Source organism: Dama dama, chromosome 26 (genome assembly GCF_033118175.1).
Source record: "Dama dama isolate Ldn47 chromosome 26, ASM3311817v1, whole genome shotgun sequence".
Taxonomy (NCBI): domain Eukaryota; kingdom Metazoa; phylum Chordata; class Mammalia; order Artiodactyla; family Cervidae; genus Dama; species Dama dama.
Window position 1 is genome coordinate 26,024,322 of NC_083706.1, and position 20,908 is coordinate 26,045,229.

Sequence of the window (20,908 nt, forward strand, 5' to 3'; positions counted from 1 at the left end):
TTTTTGATATTATTTACTGCTGTACCATTCCCTAGCCTTTCCTGACTAAAATACATTCTAAAGAGAGAGAAAGTATAGCATCATGAAAGAGTAAACCTCTTCCTCAGTATCCAAGGGGGATTGATCTCAGGACCTCCTGTGGGTACTAAACTTCTCAAATGCTCAAGCCCCTTACACAAAATGGTATAATATTAGAATATAACCTATGCACATTCTCTAGTGCACTTTAAATCATCTGTAAATTGCTTATAATACCTTTATAATACCTAATACAATATAAGTGGATTTCCCAGGTGGTGCTAGTGGTAAAGAACACTCCTGCCAATGCAGGAGATGCAGGAGACTCAGGTTTGATCCCTGGATAGGGAAGATCCCCTGGAGAAGGGAATGACAACCCACTCCAGTATTCTTGCTTAGAGAAGCTCAAGGACAGAGGAGGCTGGCAGGCTACAATCCATAGGGTTGCAAAGAACTGGACACAACTGAAGCAATTTAGCATGCACACAGGATGTCCATGTTACGTAAACAGTGGCCAGAACATAGAAAATTCTGAACTTCTGAACTTTCTGAATTTTTTTTCCAAATATTTTCAATCTGCAGTTGGTTGAGTCTGTGGGTGCACTAACCACAGATATGAAGGGCCAACGGTACCTATATTTGAGGCAAAAGTAGCTAGATGTTTTAGATTATCTTAACTACTTATTTTTGGTTACTCTGAATATATTATCCTCTCCAAGCCTCAATGTTACCTTGTAAAATGAAGGCAATAATGCTTATTTAAAGGATTGTTTCATGTGAGAAAGTGCCTGTTTTAGTAGTAAGTTAATTTAAACAGGGAAACCATTAGACTTAGGTGGTTCTAATACCTTAGAAACCTATGTGAGCAAATCAGAACCTAAGCCTGTAAATGTCTCAAAGTTAAGAAATCAAAATCTAAGCACAACCAATTACAAACAGCCCACTAGACTTTCCCAAATAAGCCAGTTACTTAAGCTATTGCCAATCAAATAATTTCTTGCTTTGGATCTCCATCTTTCCTATAAAAGTCTTGTCCCTAACTCCCGTCAGAGGACTCTCCCAACCACTTTTGGTTTGGTGCTGCCCTATTCAAACTCGTTTTTGCTCATATTAACTCTTAGAATGTTTAACATGCCTCAGTTTATCTTTTAAAAGTTCATGCTTGAAAACGTTCATTATTATTGTCATTGTTGCTCAGTCCTCAGCAATAATAAAATACAGCTGAAATATTTTAAAAATAAACACAGTTCTTGTTGGTTCTGCTACACATGGATGTCCCAATGCAATGGATGCTAAAGAGCTCTTAAGGGCTGGAATACAGTGATTATTCTTTGAGACTGTGAGGGGTGGGACATTCCCTGGCTCCAGAAAATAAGGGTGAGGGGCCATGCATTCCTACTGGGGTATTTTTATTTTGCATTTGTTTATTTCTTCCCTTTTTGCAACTTTGAGTTTTGGGGGAGACCAGAGATCAAGGCAACGTGGGAGTATCCTTATCACAGTGAATAGACCACAGGTATTTTGAACCTTCTCCAAGGACTGACTACTCTTGGAATCTAGAAGTTCTGTTTTATTTATGTTTTTATTTCTTTTAATTTTTATACAGCTATATTCCTAGATCTAAGGAACTTTTCTCCTTTAGTACCTTCCCCACAAACTTGAAAGTGAATATTTTTAGTAAGGGAAGAAAGAAAATACTATGGCAACATTTTGACAGTTTGGGGGATTTTTTAATGGAAAAAAAAGAATGAATTGAGATGGAGAAAATGTCCCTACTGAAGCCCACACTAATCACTCTCTCCCAACTCCACTGGCTTCATTAAGTCTCTATTAAACAAGCCATTGAAGCAGCTCTCCCATCATCACAAAGATGCATTTAGTAAGGAATAAAGAAGAAGACAAAGAGTTGGATGAAGAGAGCAACAGTCCATTGGTTCCTCCAGTTAGCGTTCCACGGCAGTTAGAACGTGTCTTCGTGATCACAGCCTTCACATTCCAGAGCTACAGCCAGCTGCTTAGCTCGCCCAGACCCTGCTTCTGGCATCTGGGTTCTATTCACCCAGCGTCCTGTCTCAAACCTGCATGAAGAATCGCATCAGTCCAGGTCAACTGTTGTCAGCACACCACTAGACACGGAGTCCCGTTAACCCTAACACCATTCATGTCCCCACGGGGTATGAACCAGACCAGGGAGCTCTTGCTTTCTCCGGCATCCATGCCCAGGAAATGTTTGACTGTAGGGAATCTAAGTTATCTAAGGTTGAGCTAAAACCACAGTCCACAGTTAGGAAAGCTCATGAAGTCTTTAACCCTGGTCACTGAAATTTACCAAGTCCTGAACTATGACTACAAAGAGCAGCAAGAGCAGCAGCCAAGAGCTCCTGCCATGCCTGGAGGCTGGAGGAGCATGGGCCTGGAGGCCGGGGGAGCATGAGCCTGGAGGCTGGGGGAGCATGAGCCTGGAGGCCGGGGGAGCATGGGCCTGGAGGCCGGGGGAGCATGGGCCTGGAGGCCGGAGCATGAGCCTGGAGGCCGGGGGAGCATGAGCCTGGAGGCTGGGGGAGCATGGGCCTGGAGGCCGGGGGAGCATGGGCCTGGAGGCCGGGGGAGCATGAGCCTGGAGGCTGCGGGAGCACGAGCCTGGAGGCCGGAGGAGCCTGAGCCTGGAGGCCGGAGGAGCCTGAGCCTGGAGGCCGGGGGAGCATGAGCCTGGAGGCCGGGGGAGCCTGAGCGTGGAGGCCGGAGGAGCACGAGCCTGGAGGCCGGGGGAGCATGGAGGCTGGAGGCCAGAGGAGCATGAGCCTGGAGTCTCGAGGAGCATGAGCCTGGAGTCTCGAGGAGCATGAGCCTGGAGGCTTGAGGAGCATGAGCCTGGAGGCCGGAGGAGCATGGAGGCTGGAGGCCAGAGGAGCATGTGCCTGGAGTCTCGAGGAGCATGAGCCTGGAGTCTCGAGGAGCACGAGCTTGGAGGCCGGAGGAGCCTGAGCCTGGAGGCTGGAGGAGCCTGAGCCTGGAGGCTGGGGGAGCCTGAGCCTGGAGGCCGGGGGAGCCTGAGCCTGGAGGCCGGGGGAGCATGGGCCTGGAGGCCGGAGGAGCCTGAGCCTGGAGGCCGGAGGAGCCTGAGCCTGGAGGCCGGAGCATGAGCCTGGAGGCTCGAGGAGCCTGAGCCTGGAGGCCGGGGGAGCCTGAGCCTGGAGGCCGGGGGAGTATGGGCCTGGAGGCCGGAGGAGCCTGAGCCTGGAGGCCGGAGCATGAGCCTGGAGGCCGGAGCATGAGCCTGGAGGCCGGGGGAGCATGAGCCTGGAGGCCGGAGGAGCCTGAGCCTGGAGGCTGGAGGCTGGAGGAGCACGAGCCTGGAGGCTGGGGGAGCATGAGGCTGTAGAGCAGGACTCAGACCTCCAAGCGCAAGCAGGCTCATTTACCTGTAGGATGCATTTTGGTTGTTGGCTTTTGAAGAGATGCATAGTGCTTCCTGTTTGAGATCACCATACCCAAACAAACCTTTCTCTCATAAGCACTTTTCTAGAAGTACAAACAACACTGACTCACATTTTAATCTGCACCTGTGTCCAACTAGGTGCCCCTTCCTAAGTGCTAAGGCCTCAGAGTATAGTCATTGGGGTATATCTGTGTGTGTGCATGCGAATGTATGAATGAACATGTGTATTTTGGATTATCATCCATTTTAAGAACCTTCATTTTTAGTTTTTAAAGAAAGTGCCATATTTTTATTAGATTGTGGAGAATCCTCATGGTTTTCCTCTGCTGCTTTTTTCTCTCCTCCTTCCCATTCAGCATTGCTTCACGTTAGACCTTATTTACTTTTCCATGCTTCTGTCTTAGGATTGAGCTGTTGGTATCAAGTGAGCATCACAATTACTTTAAGCAGAAGAAATTAAAATTACAGTTAAAAAGCACATCAAAATATCATTAAAAAATCTATATGCATTAAAGAAATCCAGAGTGAAAATAACCAGAGCTGGGTATGAACATAGTAAATGCCATTTTTTAGAGTAAATTCACTGCTGCAATGTTTAATTAAAAAAAAAATCATTTTAAGACAATGTAGCAAATTTGTCACAGGAAAAAATATCAGATAGTATATTAATATGAGCAGTTCTTAAATGATCTCCAGGAAAATTTAAAAACTAGAAACTAGAGACTAACACAACATTGTAAAGAATTATACTTTCATTAAAATTTTTAATTAAAAATAAAATAAAAAATGTTATTCCTTTCAGAAATGTAAGTAAATACCAGCAACAAAAGACTATGATGTGGTATCTTAGAATGATTAAATATTAATCATGTTTATAAAATTATATTCACTTGTTTGGGGTAATAGCCTATTAGACATATTTGGTCATAAGTTAATCAAGGTAATCTTCTTGTGATGTTAATATAACAGAAAGCAAATGAAAATATTTTATTTCTCTTTGAGTGGAAGAATAAGAGACACTCAAGGATAATTTGCCCTTACTTGTTTTCAATACTAAGATGCATTGTTCTTTAATACTTTAGAGCAGGAGATGGCAATATTTCTCTGTAAAGGTAGTAAATATTTTCAGCTTCTTTGGCCATTTAGTCTATACAGTCTCTATCACAGCTACTCAATTCCACAACTGCAGCATGAAAAACACCATCAACACTACTGAACAAATGAACATGGCTTTCTTCAATAACACTTTAGGTATGGAGACTGAAATTTGAATTCCAAAGGATTTTCATGTGTCACAAAATACTAGTCTTCTTTTAATTTTCTTTTTCAAATCTTCATAAACCTAAAAACCTTTCTTAGCTCACAGGCCATTAAGAAGCCAGATTTGATAAACGTCTACTTTAGTCACCCTATTAATTTGCTTACAGGTTGACAAGACAGGCAAAGCTCTAAACAGGCAGTCAATCACCACTGAAAAGCACATAAAAAATCTTCAGGCTCTTGAGTAGATTTCTAGATGTAAGCTCAGCTGCTCTCTGGGATACATTAGTGCTAGCTATCAAGCCACACCCAATTGGCTTTTGAGTTTACTGACTTTTTAATCAAAATATACAGAGTGGCTGAACCATTAGAAAATACATGCACTTTGAACAATCAGGGATGATAGGATTTTAGCAATAAATACATCACAATTGGTTTTCCTGTGAGAGTCCCATATCACTGTAAAAGTTAACGTATACACAATACTTACCATGAGCTGGGAAGTTGTCTAAGCACTTTAACTCTAGTGACTTATTTCATTCTCACTTAAAAAAAAAAAAACCTAACAGATGGGTATAATTGTTGCTCTTTTTCAAAATTTTGTCACTTTATCTACTTTATATTGTCTGGTGTGTGTGTGTGTGTGTGTGTTTCTAAACAAGAGAAAAAATGTGTTAGCAATTCATTGATATGAATGATCATGAGCACTATTATCAAAATCCCAGGTCCATTCTTCTTTTCATATTCATTATTTTTTAAATTATCCAAAGTAAAGATAGAAAGTGTAAATATTCTACCAATCTAATGAGTACACAATAGGTATTATAACTATGAACATTACCCTTAGCGCTTGTGTGGTGAGGTCTGATAAAGCATTTGGCGCACTATCCTTCTCATATAACCTTCCAAAGAGAGTCACTGTCAGAACAGGTCCAGATGTTGGCTTCAGGCTGAACAAGCGTCCGTCACTTGATACCTAATTAAAACATAGGGAAGCTGAGAATAACTTTCAGTTGTACAGCCTCACAACACACTCTTAAAATTCAGTACAACTGGATGAAGAAACAATGAAAGTAATGGCCATATTCTACTCCATCTGAAAAACTTGAAAAAGTACAGAGAAAAATTGGAGCTATAGAATTGGCAGTTACTGAAATGGCTGTATTCTACATCTTATAATTTACTCATCTGAGAGGGCATCCCATGAGTTAATAAACACAAAACAATGGATTTGAGAATATATGAGAGAACTCTTGTTCTCTCAGGCAAGAAAGACTCCTCCAAAGGATCAGGAGGGCTTGACCAAGGTGGGGTTGAGATGAGCTTGTATCATCCTTCACACTCACTCATCACAGACTCCCTATCCACCCACTGTCCTCAGCTCCCCACAGTAACTGTTTGGACCAAGAAAGGGGAGTAAGATTGGCATCTGCAGGCAGTCAGTGGGAGAATGTGGCTGAACAGAACACTTGAGCAGGAAGTAATTATTTCTGGTGTATTCTTTTTAAGAGGGTTGCTTCTTGCCAGTTCAGCCGCTATCCAATTCTCCTTCAGCTTTTCTTTCTTTCCTTTTCTAGATGGCCACCCAGGGCCTTCGAACACACCACGAAAAGAATTCTTTTCAACTGTCCTAGGCCATCCCTCCCCTAAACCAGGAGGCTTCCTCTGGTAGGACTGGTCCTGCAATTCTTCTCTAGTCTTCTTTCTACCTGACAGTCCTTAAACCGTCCAGCCCACTCCCTGAAGTCCCCACAGTAAGATATACTTCTTTACACTAGCTATTCTCTAAAATAGGGGTCCCCAACCTCCAGGATCTAATGCCTGATGATCTGAGGTGGAAATGATGTAATAAAAGAAATAAAAGACACAGTAAGTGTCATGTGCTTTTTTGTTGTTGTTCAGTAGCATCCCAAAACCATTCTCCCTGATGGTCCGTGGAAAAATTGTTTCCCATGAAACCAGTCCCTGGGCCAGAAAGACTGGGCCTGCCGCTCTAAAGGACTTTTAGACAAGAGGTTCCATGTGCCCCATGTCCTTGATGAGCCCTAAGGCCAATTTTACTCTCTCCAAATGAAGACTTTCATGATATCTACAAGCACTTGGGCAGGTTTTCTACTCAAAAGATGCTTCTTCTTACATAAAATGATTTATCAATATTAAGCAAAGATTTGTACCTGAAATTCTCCGGGTGCAAGCTGAATTTCACTCAGCAGCACCTCAGGAAAGACATACTGGGTTCCGAACGTGCCACTGAGGGAGAACATTTCAAACCTGGTGGAAGCAGTCTCAACTGAGTCACCACAAGTGTCTAAGTCTGTTGTTCTACACTTCAGCAGAGTACAAATCTAGGAACAAAATAATAGGACAATAAGTTTAAAAGCAGTTAAGCCTTAGGAAAGCCAATTGAAACACTCTCTTGATCTAGCAAAAAATGTCTGTGTCCTTTTGTTTATAATGTTTGCTATAATATTGCTTCCTCATTAGACTAATCTGCTTTCTTGCTGAAAACTACTGCAATTAGCAAAAAAAAGAAAGACTTCAGGCCCTAGTGTTTTCTGTGTACATGCCAAGTCACTTCAGTTGTGTCCGACTCTTTGTGACCCTATGGACCATAAGCCCATCAGGCTCCTCTGTCCATGGGATTTTCCAAGCAAGAATACTGGAGTGGATTGCTGTACCCTCCTCCAGGGGATCTTCCTAACCCAGGGATCAAACCTGCATCTCTTACATCTATTTCTGCAATTCACTGTAAAAAGATTAAACCACATAAAGAAATAATAGGTCCTTGGTCTATAGCCATGAACAATTATACCTTATTGTTTTCAAGTTAGCCATGCTTTTAGTAATCAAGAGTGTTCAATTATCTTTAAAAAGTTTAGACACTAGTTTAATTTCTATCTTATCATCCATTTGTAACAATGAAGGAACTTTGAAGAACTCTAGAGAACTCTAGAGTTGATCTAGAGACAATTTGTGAACTGGAAGAATCACATACCCTACACCCGAGCAAGAGCTGAAAGCGCTTTCCTTATCCTACATAGTTACACTATACTACACTATATTACAAAGTTATCTGTGTGAAAATTTAAGTGTATGAATCATCTCACCATGTGGATGCAAAGCCCCCAAAAGGAAGAACCTTCTTCACTTATCTCCATCTATACTGCATCTTCAAAATTTTACTCCAAGCCACCTTCATTCATTGCCTGACTAGAGCAATGGCCCTTAATTGGTCTTCCTCCTTCCACATTTGAAGTTGGAGAGCAAGTGTTTTTGGGCAAGTGTGTCAAGACGGGATGCAAACAACTTTCACATAAAGGTACAGTGAATACATGCTTCTATTTTGTTCCCTTGCAATCCTACTAAAACAAGCATTATTATTATTGTGGAAGTTGTGAACCCACAAGATTAGGAGAACAGGAGGAGGATAGACTAGAGCACAAGTTTAGAAGTTTGGGTGTTGACACAAAAATGGTGACTGAGGAAGCAACCCACACGCCTATCAACAGACTACTGGATTAAAATGATGTGGTACATATATACAAAGGAGTCTTTGGAAGCTTTGTTGCTAAGTTGTGTCCAACTCTTCTGCAATCCCACGGACTGTAGCCTGCCGGTCTCTTCTGTCCATGGGATTTCCCAGGCAAGAATACTGGAGCGGGTTGCCATACCCTTCTCCAGGAGATCTTCCCAGCCCAGGTATCGAAACAGAGTCTCCTGAATTAGCATGGGGAAAGCCTAGAATCAACCTGTCTACATTGCAGAATGGGCTTCCTGGTGGTTCAGATGGTAAAGAGTCTGCTTACAGTGCAGGAGACCCGGGTTGGATCCCTGGGTCAGGAAGATGCTTTGGAGAAGGGAATAGTTACCCACTCCAGTTTTCTTGCCTGGATAATTCCATGGACAGAGGAGCCTGGCGGGCTACAACCCATGAGGTCACAAGGAGCTGGACATGACTGGGTGACTTTCATTTTTGCTTTCACACTGCAGAATACTCAAAAGATTCCATCCCTGGGAGCACTAGGTACCTCAGTAACTGAGAGTAAGTTGGGGTGCTTAACGAAAGGAAAACTGGTAGGAAGTTGTTAAGGGTGCCTCAATGCTGAGTCCCCAGACACGGATGGGCAACTACCCTTCCCCAGTTCCAATAAAAGATGGAACCTTTATTTCCAGAGAGGGTAAAGCAGACAGTGTTTAGATGGAGACTCTGAAAGACTTAGTAAGGAGAGTTTTTGAATGAGTCATGCTGAATAGTGATACCATGCCCTTCTACCTTGCATTTCCCCAACTTGACTGTCTTGTTGTTCAGTCACCCAGTCATTTCCAACTCTTTGTGACCCCATGGGCTGCAGCATGCCAGGCCTCTCTGTCCTTCACCATCTCCCGAAGTTTGCCCAAGTTCAGGTCTGTTGCACTTGGTGATGCCATCTAGCCATCTTATCCTCTGACACCCTCTTCTCCTTCTGCCCTCAATCTTTCCCAGCTTCAGGGACTTTTACAATGAGTCAGCTGCTGACTCTCTACATTCTGTTAAAACAGTGTTTTTCCTTCAGGAATAGGGTTTCCTAATACATTACAGGACAGGAATCCCAGTTAAATCTGAAGTTTATGTAAACTAAAAATACCCAAACCAGTGTTTAATATAAATATGTCCCAACTATTACCTGGACATATTTGTTTTTAATCTGTATTTATCTGAATTTTGAATTTACTGGGGCACCCTGTATTTTTATTTGCTAAATTAAGCAAACTTATTCAGTAAAGGAATTAGAAGAATTTTGAAATATGGGAAACTGAATCATCCCCAAAGGAAGTCTCTGAAGACACTTGCCTCAGGGATTCTTCTAGTAAAAAGCCCAGCTAGAATATCCCCCCATGAAGCTTAAAGTTGGCAAGTTATCAACCACATGCTCAGAGTTTTCAATCAGTTTCAGTTGAAAAAAAAAACAAGAAAAGGGTCATCATACATGTGAAGAAATTTTCTAAATTAAGAATTTTAAATTTAAAAACCTGTCTGGCACCGGTGGCTTAGCTGAAGGATCACTGTCCGGCAATAAAAACAGAGAGCGTCTTGGATTTACTTGGAGCAGTAAGCAACCTCCCAACACTAAGAAGAGACCTATCGCTGATCCCCTCAAGTGGAGTCAAGACTCTGGGGCAGGCAGAGAGGCAGATAAGACTGTGAGGGAAGGAGGGAAAAGAGAGGAAGAATTGAAAGAATGCTATCATGTTTTATAATCATTTCTTTAAACTTAAAAGTAGATCACAAATAATAAAAAATAATATATCATTTTTTTATTTTAAAAAGCAGCATGGAAATAAAATACCATACATATGTACCACATATATAATGCAATATATGTCAATATGCCATGTAATATATGATAATATTCATGTGGCAATAGATACACTTCTACAACATAATTTTTAAAACTTATTTCCAATCATTGGACTTTTTCTACCTGTGTTCTTGATAGCATTTTTTCCCCTTTCTTCTAGCACCTCAGAGCTCTGAGAAGGAATATTGATTCCTCCCACATTTTCATCCTTTCCTTTTTTGTTGCTCTTTCTCTTAGGCCTATAAAGATAATCAAGTTTCTTTCATCTATTGGAAAAACAGAAACAGCATTACCATGAGTCTCTGTCTAGCTCCTATCTCGTTTCCTTTCTTCCTGAATCAGATATGCTTTTTGAAGAAGAAATATTCACTCATTCTTTGAATATCCCCACTTACCTCTCACTTTTCAACCCACTGTAATCTGTCTTTCACTCTATCATCCTGAGCCCAGGAGATTCCAACAAAATTATATATTATTCATGCAATAATGGTAAACCTATTGCACAATTACACTTCACAGTTTCCTCCTTCTGAGAGTCTCTACTTACCTTACCTTTAATAAGAGTTCTCTTTAAATGCTCCTTTATTTCTCAATCATAATTGCAGGTTCCTATTCTTCTGTTTATTTCCTGCCCAAACACAGGAGCTTCAAAAGATTCCACCTTTAGCTCACTATTCTTTACCATTAGTCAGCTTTTGCAATTCACTCTTTGTTGTGGGTTTATCACAACTTTTTTCCTGCTGATTTTCAAAACTGTATTTCTAAATCTAATATCTCCCTTAAGTGTCATATTACATTCAATAGCCTACTGGATACAACTGAATGTCCCCAAAGTAATGAAAAGCCCACACATCCAAAGCTGGATTTACCATCTCTCCCACTACCGTCCAATTTGCTCCTCCTCTCTAATCCTGATCCGTCAAAGCATCCCATTCATCCAGCCACTCTTGCCAGAAACCTGGTACATTCTAGACCCTTCATTCTGTTTTCCTGTTCCATCTCAAATCAGCTACTAAGATTAGTTTTCTAAATATTTCTTGACTCCATATCCTGATTTTATTCATATGAACATAATCTTGATTGAAGCCCTTGCAGGACTATTTTAATAGTACAACTAGTCATTTTGCCCTATGTTTCATGATCCACAGTGCAACCAAAATGATTTACTCATAAACAGTTGTGACAGCATCATTCCCTTGCTGAACACCTTCTGGCAGAAACCATCAATGATAGAACAAAGTCCATGTCTTAGGAATGACAGGTAAGGTCCTGCAGGGTGTGATCCTGGCTCTATGCTCATTTTCCATCCATCCTCACTTCCTATGCTAACACTTTAGTGACTCAGCTGTTTGTTCATTTCTGTATACCCTGCTTTTTGACACATCCACCCCTTGCTCAGGCTCTTCACCCTATCTTGAATTCCCTCCCACTTTTTTTCTCCTGGATAAAACAGCATAAACTCAAGCATCACGTCTTCAGAAATTTTCCTGGATCTCCAAATTAGACTAAATGTAGCTCTTTATTATTCTTACAGCAAAATGCACCTTCTTTGTTCAATCACACGCCAACCTGTGTTGAAGCTATGGTCATCTATCTTTCTCTGCTACGAAATTCCTCAAGAGGCAGGTCCATGCCTACTCGTCTTCATCTCATTAGTGCTGAATATATATCTGGTATGTGTTTGGCATTCAAGAAATGTCTGCCAAAATGAGCAAACATTGGACTGACATCTAAGATCAAAAGTTTTAGCAAATAAAAATTTAGGATACCCAAATAAAGAGAAATTTTAAGTAAACAGCTAATTTTCTTAGTATACACATAAACACCAAAGTAGGACATACTCATAATAAAAGTAATTCATTGTTTTTTTTTGAAATTCATGTTTAACTGGGTGTCCTGTGTTTTATCCTCTAATTCCCCTGCCATCAAAACAATCATTACCTGTAAGTAATAGGTCCCTTCGACAGTGTGTAGTCCATCAAATGCCCCCAGGGCATAAACTTCATCTGATCTTTTCTCAGACATCTTGTAACTTAGATGACAACAGAGATCTTTCTGGCAAACTGTGTAATTTCCTTCAATTCCTTTGAGCTCCAAGAAGCTGAATTCATCAAAAAAAATGATGCCTGTAAATTCCTGGTTTCCCATTGAGTGGGCTTTCACACCACTGGCATAGGAAGCCCAATTCACCACTGGCGTGGGGTGTGGGTGGGAGTCCAGTTGTGCAAGGAGGAGTTTGCCCTTCTCTGTCTTCATATCATAGTGAAACGCTCGTGGAGAATCAGGTGCATAGATGCCACTCCCTGGAAATGACAAGTTGGAAATGACACTTAAAACAGAAAACAAAAAAGAGTTGCATGGGTGTTACAGTTATTCTAAACTCATATGAACATTTAACTTCTTCTAAGCTATATCTTTCATTAATTTCAGCAAAATATGCTGATAAAGTCAGACAGATGAAGTGAAATCCAGTAAAGTATGACACGAAGAAGCCAAGAAGAGAATTTCATGTAAAAAGTAGTGAATTTTGAAAAATAGAAAGAGTGTATATTCAAGTTGAATAAAACTAAACCAGTTTATGAAATAATTTGGGTTGAGATTGATTGTACTGCATGTCACCAGCTAGATATGCAAACATTAACAGCTGGAGAAATTTTGTAAAGGAGTACATGTTAGCTAGAAAAAAATATTTTTTTCCTTTTTGATTACATCAAAATCTTAAAGGCTACACATTACCTGTCATTTTCTTCAAGGGGTAATGTAGATTGGATGCTAGGAAGTTGACTTTCATGCCCATGGCCCAAGCTGAGTGGAATTCAATAGCTGACAAATGTGGCAAAACATTCATCCAAGCTGTTGGGAAGAGTATGGTGTCCACACGGGATTCTCTCACCAGAGTCACAGCAGGATCATGGAAGAGAATATCAAAGCACGTGAAAATGCCAAACTTTCCAAAGGTGGTGTTGAAAGTCACGACCTCGGGTTCCTTGGGTGCATTGAATTGATCTTCATTCAAGAAAAGGTTTTGCTGCAATAAACAGAAGATGATGGGGGGAAATCTCTTTAAAGAAGTTGGTCCAGATGTCACAGCATCTAAAAAAGCTCAAGCACACATTTATTAAAGTGTGCCAACCTCATCTACGACCACTGTCTCCCTTGGGAAAGAACGTTAGAGAATCAGAGATGATTATGCTGATAGGAACCTTTGGCTCAGGTTCCACATTCGATAGATATATATAAGGAAATCCTTATCTATTGACACCTTCTTGAATATTATTATACAAGACACAAAAGGGAAATGATAGCTTCTATTTGCCAAGAGCACTTAACAATTTTCTGCAGACAAAGAACTTTGCTTCTTTTCTCTTTGAAAACAAGACTGTCTGGTAAGTTTTTCATTCTAGCTTTAGCCTTTGCCAGGTCATGTCATTAAAAGTACAAGATGCAGGGCTTCTCTGCTGGTTCAATCCCTGGTCCAGGGAGACTCCACATGCCGCAGGGCAACCAAGCCCATGCCCCACAGGTACGGAGCCAGGGCTCTAGAAGCCACTGCAATGAGAAGCCGGCACACTGCAGCAGGAGTGACCTCCCCTCACCGTAACTGGGAAAAAACCCACATGCAGCAACGAAGACCCAGTACAGTAAAAAATAAATAAATAAATATCTTTTTTAAAAAAGGAAAATGACCATCCATCATTAAAAAAAAAAAAAGGACAAAGTCCAAAGGCAACATTTTATTTCAAGGCAGGTCACTCCTACTGACTCCCACACACTTCTAATGGCACACTCCTGTGTTCCTAAATGTACAGGAAATATCCTTTTTCTAGGACCTTGCCACAAATAGTCACTACTTTCTATGCTTTATTTAGACTCTGTTTCTAAAATGAGCTTACTGTCAGCAATAATGATTGTTTCCCTTCTTGTTCACTTTATTTTACTAAGCATTCAGTAACTGAATTATTTGCAAATAAATTCTACCTTATGGTAGCGTGCCACCAGTTTTCCCTTAGAATCAAACACCACATCAGTATTGTATTGGTAACGACCGTCAGGGGGACACTGAGGGTCACTGGCGTTGCATGACTTCTTGTCCCCGATATTTGCCACAACGTAGATGGAGTTGTCCTTGGCCAGACAGCTGAGTCTTTGTTGCACTGGGGTACGGCCAAATCTGTTACATATTCGTCGGAAGAGGAAAAAGAAAAATAAAGCTTAGCTTTTAATAAAATTCAGAATGATAGTTTCTTGAATATATATGTAGACACAAAAATCAATTCTAAATAGCATAGATAGAAGGGAAAGATTAAAACAAGAAACTTCAGAGGAAGTACATGTTTGTGGCAATTTGGTTGTAGAAAACTATTCTATGATGAGATTCTGGGCTATGTATTTGTTTCATAGCATTTATCATCATCTGTTAATTATTATATTTATTTATATGATCATCTTAGGCCTCCCTGGTCACACAGCTGGTAAAGAATCTGCCTGCAATGCAGGGGAGCTGGGTTTGATCCCTGGGTCAGGAAGATCCCCTGGAGAAGTGAATGGCTACCCACTCCAGAACTCTTGCCAGGAGAATTCCATGGACAGAGGATCCTGGCAGGCTACAGCCTGTGGTGTCGCAGAGTCGGACACGACTGAGTGACTTCCACTTCATAACGTATATCACGTCTTATAGATATTATGGGACAAAGACCCATATCTCCTGTTCGCTGAACCCATGCCTGAAAGAAAAATGGCATTAAAAACATTCTGAATGAAAGAACAACATCTTGGAAGTAAGATGATTCTGGGACGATGGCACCGGGAATCCCATCTTTCTACCTAATTCTAGGACTTCATCCGTTTCTTCCAAGCTGTCCAATTTGTTGCGTATAATTGTTCATAGTAGTTTCTTATGATCCCTTGTGTTCCTGTGGTATCGGTTATAAAGTCCCCCCTTTCATTTCCAAAAATATGAAAGGTTTCAGGGATTTTCACGCCATCCTTGCTTGGGGGACAATGCTCATCTTCTCTGTCTTGTTCCACTTTTAGTGTATGTTCTGCACAAGAGGAGTTCCTGCCTAATGGGTATAGAGTTTGAGTTTTGCTTGATGTTCTGGAGAAGGAGAACACGATGGCTGCACAACAATGTGTATGTACTTAATACCACTGACTACATTTAAGGATGGCTAAGATTCTAAATCTTATGTAATGTGTATTTTACCTCACTTTTTTTTTTTTAAGTGGGAAAAAAGCCTTGGCAGTAGAAAGGGAAATCTTGTTCAGGAAACTAGCCACTCTCTCTGGAGCAATAGCATCTTTAGGGGAAAAAAGGGAATTTTAAAGATGCAGTTTGGGTCATAGGAGAAGAGCTCTGCACAAGAGGTTAAGAAATCTTTTCCAAATGTAATAGACAAAGAGGTACCATTAGATGTTTTGAGAACAGAAGTCACATGATATGAATTTTCTTCAAGATTAGTAGGTTATCGGAACATAGAATGTACTAGAATATCAGAGTATAAATGTGGAGAATCATTAGAAAGCTGTTATCATAGTTCGGTTTAGAAGAAATAAGGGTTGGACTAGAGCAGTGCCAGCCTGTATGGAAAAACAGAAATAGTGAAATATTTGTTAATGCTTGATTTCTTTATTCCTTATCATGTTACCAGTAGTTGTCCCAGTAAAGCAATTAAAACACAATTTTGAACAGTAAGACCTCAGAGTATATAACATATAGCCATATTTATTCTTTATTGGCATAACACTGAAATAATAAATGGCTAATAGGAGGTAATTGAAGAATATCTGAGAAAGCTGTGGTAACTATTGGAAGAATGAAAATTTGGTGCCATCTGCTGGCAATATAATCAAAACCATAGCAATGACCCACAAAACATATCCTTGAAAAAACCAACAAGGATAGGAAACATCTTTTAAAAATTATTATTTTAATGCATCTATATAAATGACCATTTAATAATATTTCCCTTCACTTGCTTAAATTAATATCTGAAATGCACAGATATAAATATGAGACATTAAATCATTTGAAACATATTTATCTCAAATCTTTTCAAATACTCTAAGCGGTAGAATAGGCACATGAAATAAAACCCTACTGTTCTGGATTTCTAAAACAGCCCTGATTGCATATTTTCCTCTTTTCTATATTAATTTTGAAAGCATACCACATATTCTAATCTATTTCCATTCAAACTAATTGTTCAAACTCTTTGCTATACCCAGAAAGGCTCCCAAATTCTTTGTTAGACCACAAGTTTTGATTTGGAGTTTCAAAATGCATTTGGCTTATGTTAGCCTGAATCTGTTTCTCACTTAATCTGTAATATTTTCTGAGCCCTTAATAAATGCAGAGCTCTGTCCTAGGTCTACTGGGAACAGAAAAAGGAGGTGAAATGGAAGAATTAAAGTGTATTTCCTAAGACAAAGCATTCAGTCTCAAAATACAATAAAAACTGTCAGTTATGGAAGACAACTTTTCTTAACTTTTAAGAAGTGCACATGAAACATTCAGCAAATATTTGTTGGGTCCTACCACTACACGGAGGCGTCCCTGGTGGCCCAGTGGCAAAGATTCTGCCTGCTATGTGGGAACCGCAGAAGACACAGGTTTGATCCCTGGGTTGGGAAGATCCCCTGGAGGAGGGCATGGTAACCCACTCCAGTATTCTTGCCTGGAGAATCCCAAGGACAGAGCAGCTTGGCAGACTAGAGTCCATAGGGTTGCACAGAGTCAAACACAACTGAAGCGACTTAAGATGTGCGCACAGGCATGTACCACTACCGGAAACACCATGCTAGACACGTGGGCATCTGGGGGAAAGGCATTCTACGCAGAGCTGTCCACATGCACAGGGTGGGAGATACGGGGGAGAGCAGGGCTGGTGCCCTTCAAAATCCTCTTCAGACTTCTACCGTCTTCATCCCAACACCAGCATCTCTTTGCCTAGGTTACCATCATAGCTTTTAAACTATCTCCTGCATTTTTACTGATCTTTCTGGACTCTTGTCTCCATGAGGACACAGGAATGATCCTTATAAAACTGAAGCCAGAGCATGTCACTTCTCTGCGCAAAACTCACCAGTGGCTGCTTTCTCACCTAAGTACCAAAGTCATTAGTATGGCCCATGGACCCTTATACTATCGGGGCCCTCCAAGCTGTTTGCTTTTCTGCCTCCATCTCCTACTTTTCTCCCACTTCTTCACATCATTTCATCCACACTAATTTTGTTGCTGTTCCTAATATGCCAGACATGCACTCTGACCACGGAACCTTGGTGTTTAGAATTCCCTTGGCCTGGAAGGTTCTTTTCTCAGATACCCATATGACTTCCTCCCTCACTTCCTTTAAGTCTTGCTTAGATACCACCATGAAGCCCTCTGACAACATAAAAATTTAAACCTCATACTTTCCACCATATTCACCTCTCCTGTTTTATTTTTTTCCTATAATATTTATTTCTACTCCATACTGTAGATAGGTTGACAGGTGATAGATAACTAAACAAATATCTTTTTTTTTAATTTCAATTGGCTGTTTTCACACTTAAATATAAGCTCCAAAGGACAAAGTTTTTTAGTTCTTTTTGTTCACTCCATTGTCCGGAACTGTGCTTGGACATAATAGGTATCAAAAACTGTGTTAAGTAAAAGCAAGGACAGAGATGTTATCGGTTGATGGAAAAAAAAGAAAGACTACCAAACTTCCTGAAGTGGAACAAATGCAACACCCTGGTGGGAATTCTCAGATAGGCCCTAGGAAATTTGGTTCTAGGGAAAGGTCATTCAGAAAGAAAGAAAGGCAATTCCTAATGGAAGTAAGAATGGAAGGCTTGTCATTTAGAACTGAACCTTGAGCATAGGACATGGTTAAATAAGAAATAATTATGCTGCAATGAAATGAAATTAAAATGGTTTGTTAATATTAAGGTAAATAATAGTGAACTTTGTCAAAAATCAAGGTGTCCCTATATGCAGACACAGTTGTTAGTTTGTGTGGTTTTGAGAGCTTTTCCAAAAAAGGAATTCCTACAATTTTAGCAATGGTGCATTTGGAAATGTGAGTCAACTGACATGATTCTCTTAAATGCATAGTTCATATGTTTTCCTTATAAGTAATAGTGTAGTTTTATCAGACTTCATATTTCTTATTCTAGATTTGACTTAAACCACTTATATGGGACTTCCCTGGTGGTCCAGTGGCTAAGACTCCGGGGTCCCAATGCAAGGGGCCCAGGTCCAATCCCTGGTCAGGGAACTTGACCCTGCATGCAGCAACTAAGCTCCAGCAGAGCCATATAAATTAAAAACAGAAAATAACCACCGACACAATTCTGCTCTACCCACCTCCTAGGTCCTCATCTTAAGCTTTAAGAATTTCATATACTTTCGTGTCATCCAACTATCTTATTGATGAGAAAGGGAAAATTTTAATATTAAACTGACATGTGACTCTGTTTCACTATTTTCTCACACCGTTTTAAAAGTACAGACCTACACAGGAAAGCAATTTTCTGCTCACCAGTAAGGAGTCAGAAGAGTAGAGTTTGGATATGGTTCTTCCTCTAACCAAACACCCTGTGACCCTAAGTAAGTTACACTATCATCTCTCCATATTCTTTCCCTCAGTGGAAATTCACATTGGAATTCGATTCTGATGTCATCTTATAGCACTAACTTCACATTCATGTTCCTAATACACATATTTGTAGGAGACGAAAAATTTTAAAACTATCATGAAACTTACAGCTGATAGTGAAGCTTATACAATGATCTACAAAGTTTTCTCAGATAAAGTTAATGTTCATGGTTAAATTCTCCATAATGAATTTCTTTACCTGTCAGGATTATCACAAGGGATCCAGTTCACTTGAGGGTCTGGGATATCCTCCAAGTATGGGTAGATAGATTCCCTGGTGAAGTTAAAACCGTAAATGCCATCTTCTGGGGTCACAATGATATGCGCACCCTGTTACAAATGAAGCAGAATCAATATATTTTTCAAATAAGCGAACAATTAAAGAGGTGGCCTGCAAGAGGACCTGAGTGGCTGAGAAACAAAATTTTCTTTTTTTTCCCATCTTATTCTTCTGTTTTTTATATATTTATAATTTATTTTCTTTTCCCAACCACTTTCATTTCCTAATCCCACAGTTATCATTTCTATGTCACTTTTTCATTGTTTCATAGCTGCTAATAGTTTCCCAGGCTACTCACAGGCTTGCTACTTGCTGCGGTTGTTAACTATAAACCTAACTCTTCCCTGAATAAACACCTTCCCTGACCTTTGGCCAGTTATCTTGCCTGAGTATGTCAGGATACTTATCACTCACTCTTCTGTTCTGGCCTTCCCCACCTCATACCCTACAAATGCAATCCCCATTTCTCAGAAAGGAGCTCTGACATGGTTATCTGAAGGGTGCCAGGCCTAGAGGTCCAACCTGAGCTCACCTGGGCAACTCTGGTGGAAGAGTCATCCTGGAAGCTGCTGTGTGTGTGTGGCCTTTAAGGAAGCAGTTGAACTAAAGGTGAAAAAAAGCCTCAGAATTCTTAATAACCTTTTAAATCTTTGTATGTACAAGAATGTATGTTGATAAATACATGCTATATGTATACATTCATGACTCTCATCAGACTTTATATATCCCTTGTCTTTACCTGCTCTACACATAGCTTATTTCAACCACATTGATTCAAGCCGCACATGCAGACTTAACCCTTCATTCAATTCAAGAACTTACTAAGCACTAACTTATGTACTTTTGTAATTTAGTATGAAGTATGTAATACACACTGGTAAGTAATTTGCAACTTAAGTTAGTTCTGGTGTTACAAACTAACATAATAACCTACAAACTCTGAAGATCACAAAAGTACACCATTACTCTAAGAATAGCTACTGATGCCTGACCCATTCATCCTCCAACCCTCCACCTGACCCATTCATCCTCCAACCCTCCAACAGAAAAGAGCAACAAAATCAACAAAACAGTTGAATTCACAGCAAGTTCCTCTAAGATTTGTTGCCAATAATACCCAAGTTGTGTTTTCTAAATGTTGCTCTCACTGTTAGGGAAGCATGTAATAGCGTCCTTGCCCTAAAAACTAGGAGCGGGGAGGACTTTGATTGCAAAACAAGGTCTTGGCTACCCTGAGACATCTGTCATTCCAAAGTGTAACTGACCCTGACAGCGATTCTATCTACGGGGACGCCACCCTTTCTCTACATCGCAGCCAGGAGCACACTTGAGAAATGGTACCTGCTTTGATGCTGACGTCACGGCTCCCTCCAGAAGATCCAAATTCCGGTTCATTACTGCCAAGGCCTCTTCAGGAGACACGGGCACGGGGGTGGCATTAGGCAGTATGACTGCGTGCTCATAAACAGCTGCAATAAAGGTATCCAGGGAGCTGGCTCTGGAGACGCAGAGAAACAAAACGGCCACAGAGCTCAGTATCTGAGACACAGTCATGCTGAAGTCCAGCGGCTGCTGAAAAGCAGAGTGAGCCCTGTTATTTATAGACAGACAGAACACAGGGAGCCACGTGGCTCCTGGAACTTAGTACTTTCAAAATAAATGGCAAAAGCTAGCTTTAAGAAAGCCCTGTGATTTTTACATCGCAGACATAGATATAAACAGATCTCACATAACAAATGACCTTCCCTTCTTACAGGGCTCGGTGAGGATCAAATAAGAAAGTGCATGTACGTTTCCATCTGCTAGGGTTGTCATAACAAAGTACCATACCCTAGGTGATTTAAACACCAGAAATGTATTGTCTTGCATTTCTGGGGGATAGAAGTCTCAGAGGAAGGGGTTAGCCGAATTGGCTCCCCCTGAGGGCTGT

General features: G+C 40.6%; 1 protein-coding gene and 1 non-coding gene across 4 annotated transcripts; both read right to left on the reverse strand.

Annotated features, from left to right (window-relative positions):
• Window positions 1–3,729: 3,729 nt before the first annotated feature.
• Window positions 3,730–20,550, reverse strand: VNN1 (vanin 1). 3 transcript variants are annotated; one of them, XM_061130106.1, is made up of 10 exons: window positions 20,320–20,417; window positions 19,511–19,562; window positions 18,898–19,028; window positions 14,613–14,780; window positions 14,035–14,227; window positions 12,793–13,084; window positions 11,998–12,359; window positions 6,892–7,062; window positions 5,559–5,693; window positions 3,730–3,868 (listed from the first exon to the last, which is right to left on the reverse strand). In XM_061130106.1, exons 4-10 carry the CDS (start codon window positions 14,711–14,713, stop codon window positions 3,833–3,835), a joined length of 1,290 nt encoding a protein of 429 aa, XP_060986089.1. In that variant the 5' UTR covers window positions 14,714–14,780; window positions 18,898–19,028; window positions 19,511–19,562; window positions 20,320–20,417; the 3' UTR covers window positions 3,730–3,832. The 3 variants fall into 3 exon arrangements, with proteins under 3 accessions (XP_060986089.1, XP_060986088.1, XP_060986087.1); XM_061130105.1 differs by lacking the exons at window positions 14,613–14,780; window positions 19,511–19,562 and having other exon boundaries at window positions 20,320–20,550; XM_061130104.1 differs by lacking the exons at window positions 3,730–3,868; window positions 14,613–14,780; window positions 19,511–19,562 and having other exon boundaries at window positions 4,342–5,693; window positions 20,320–20,550.
• On the reverse strand, window positions 15,007–15,110 carry LOC133047370 (U6 spliceosomal RNA). The gene has a single exon (XR_009690735.1). It is a non-coding gene; the product is annotated as a U6 spliceosomal RNA (small nuclear RNA).
• Window positions 20,551–20,908: the final 358 nt, after the last annotated feature.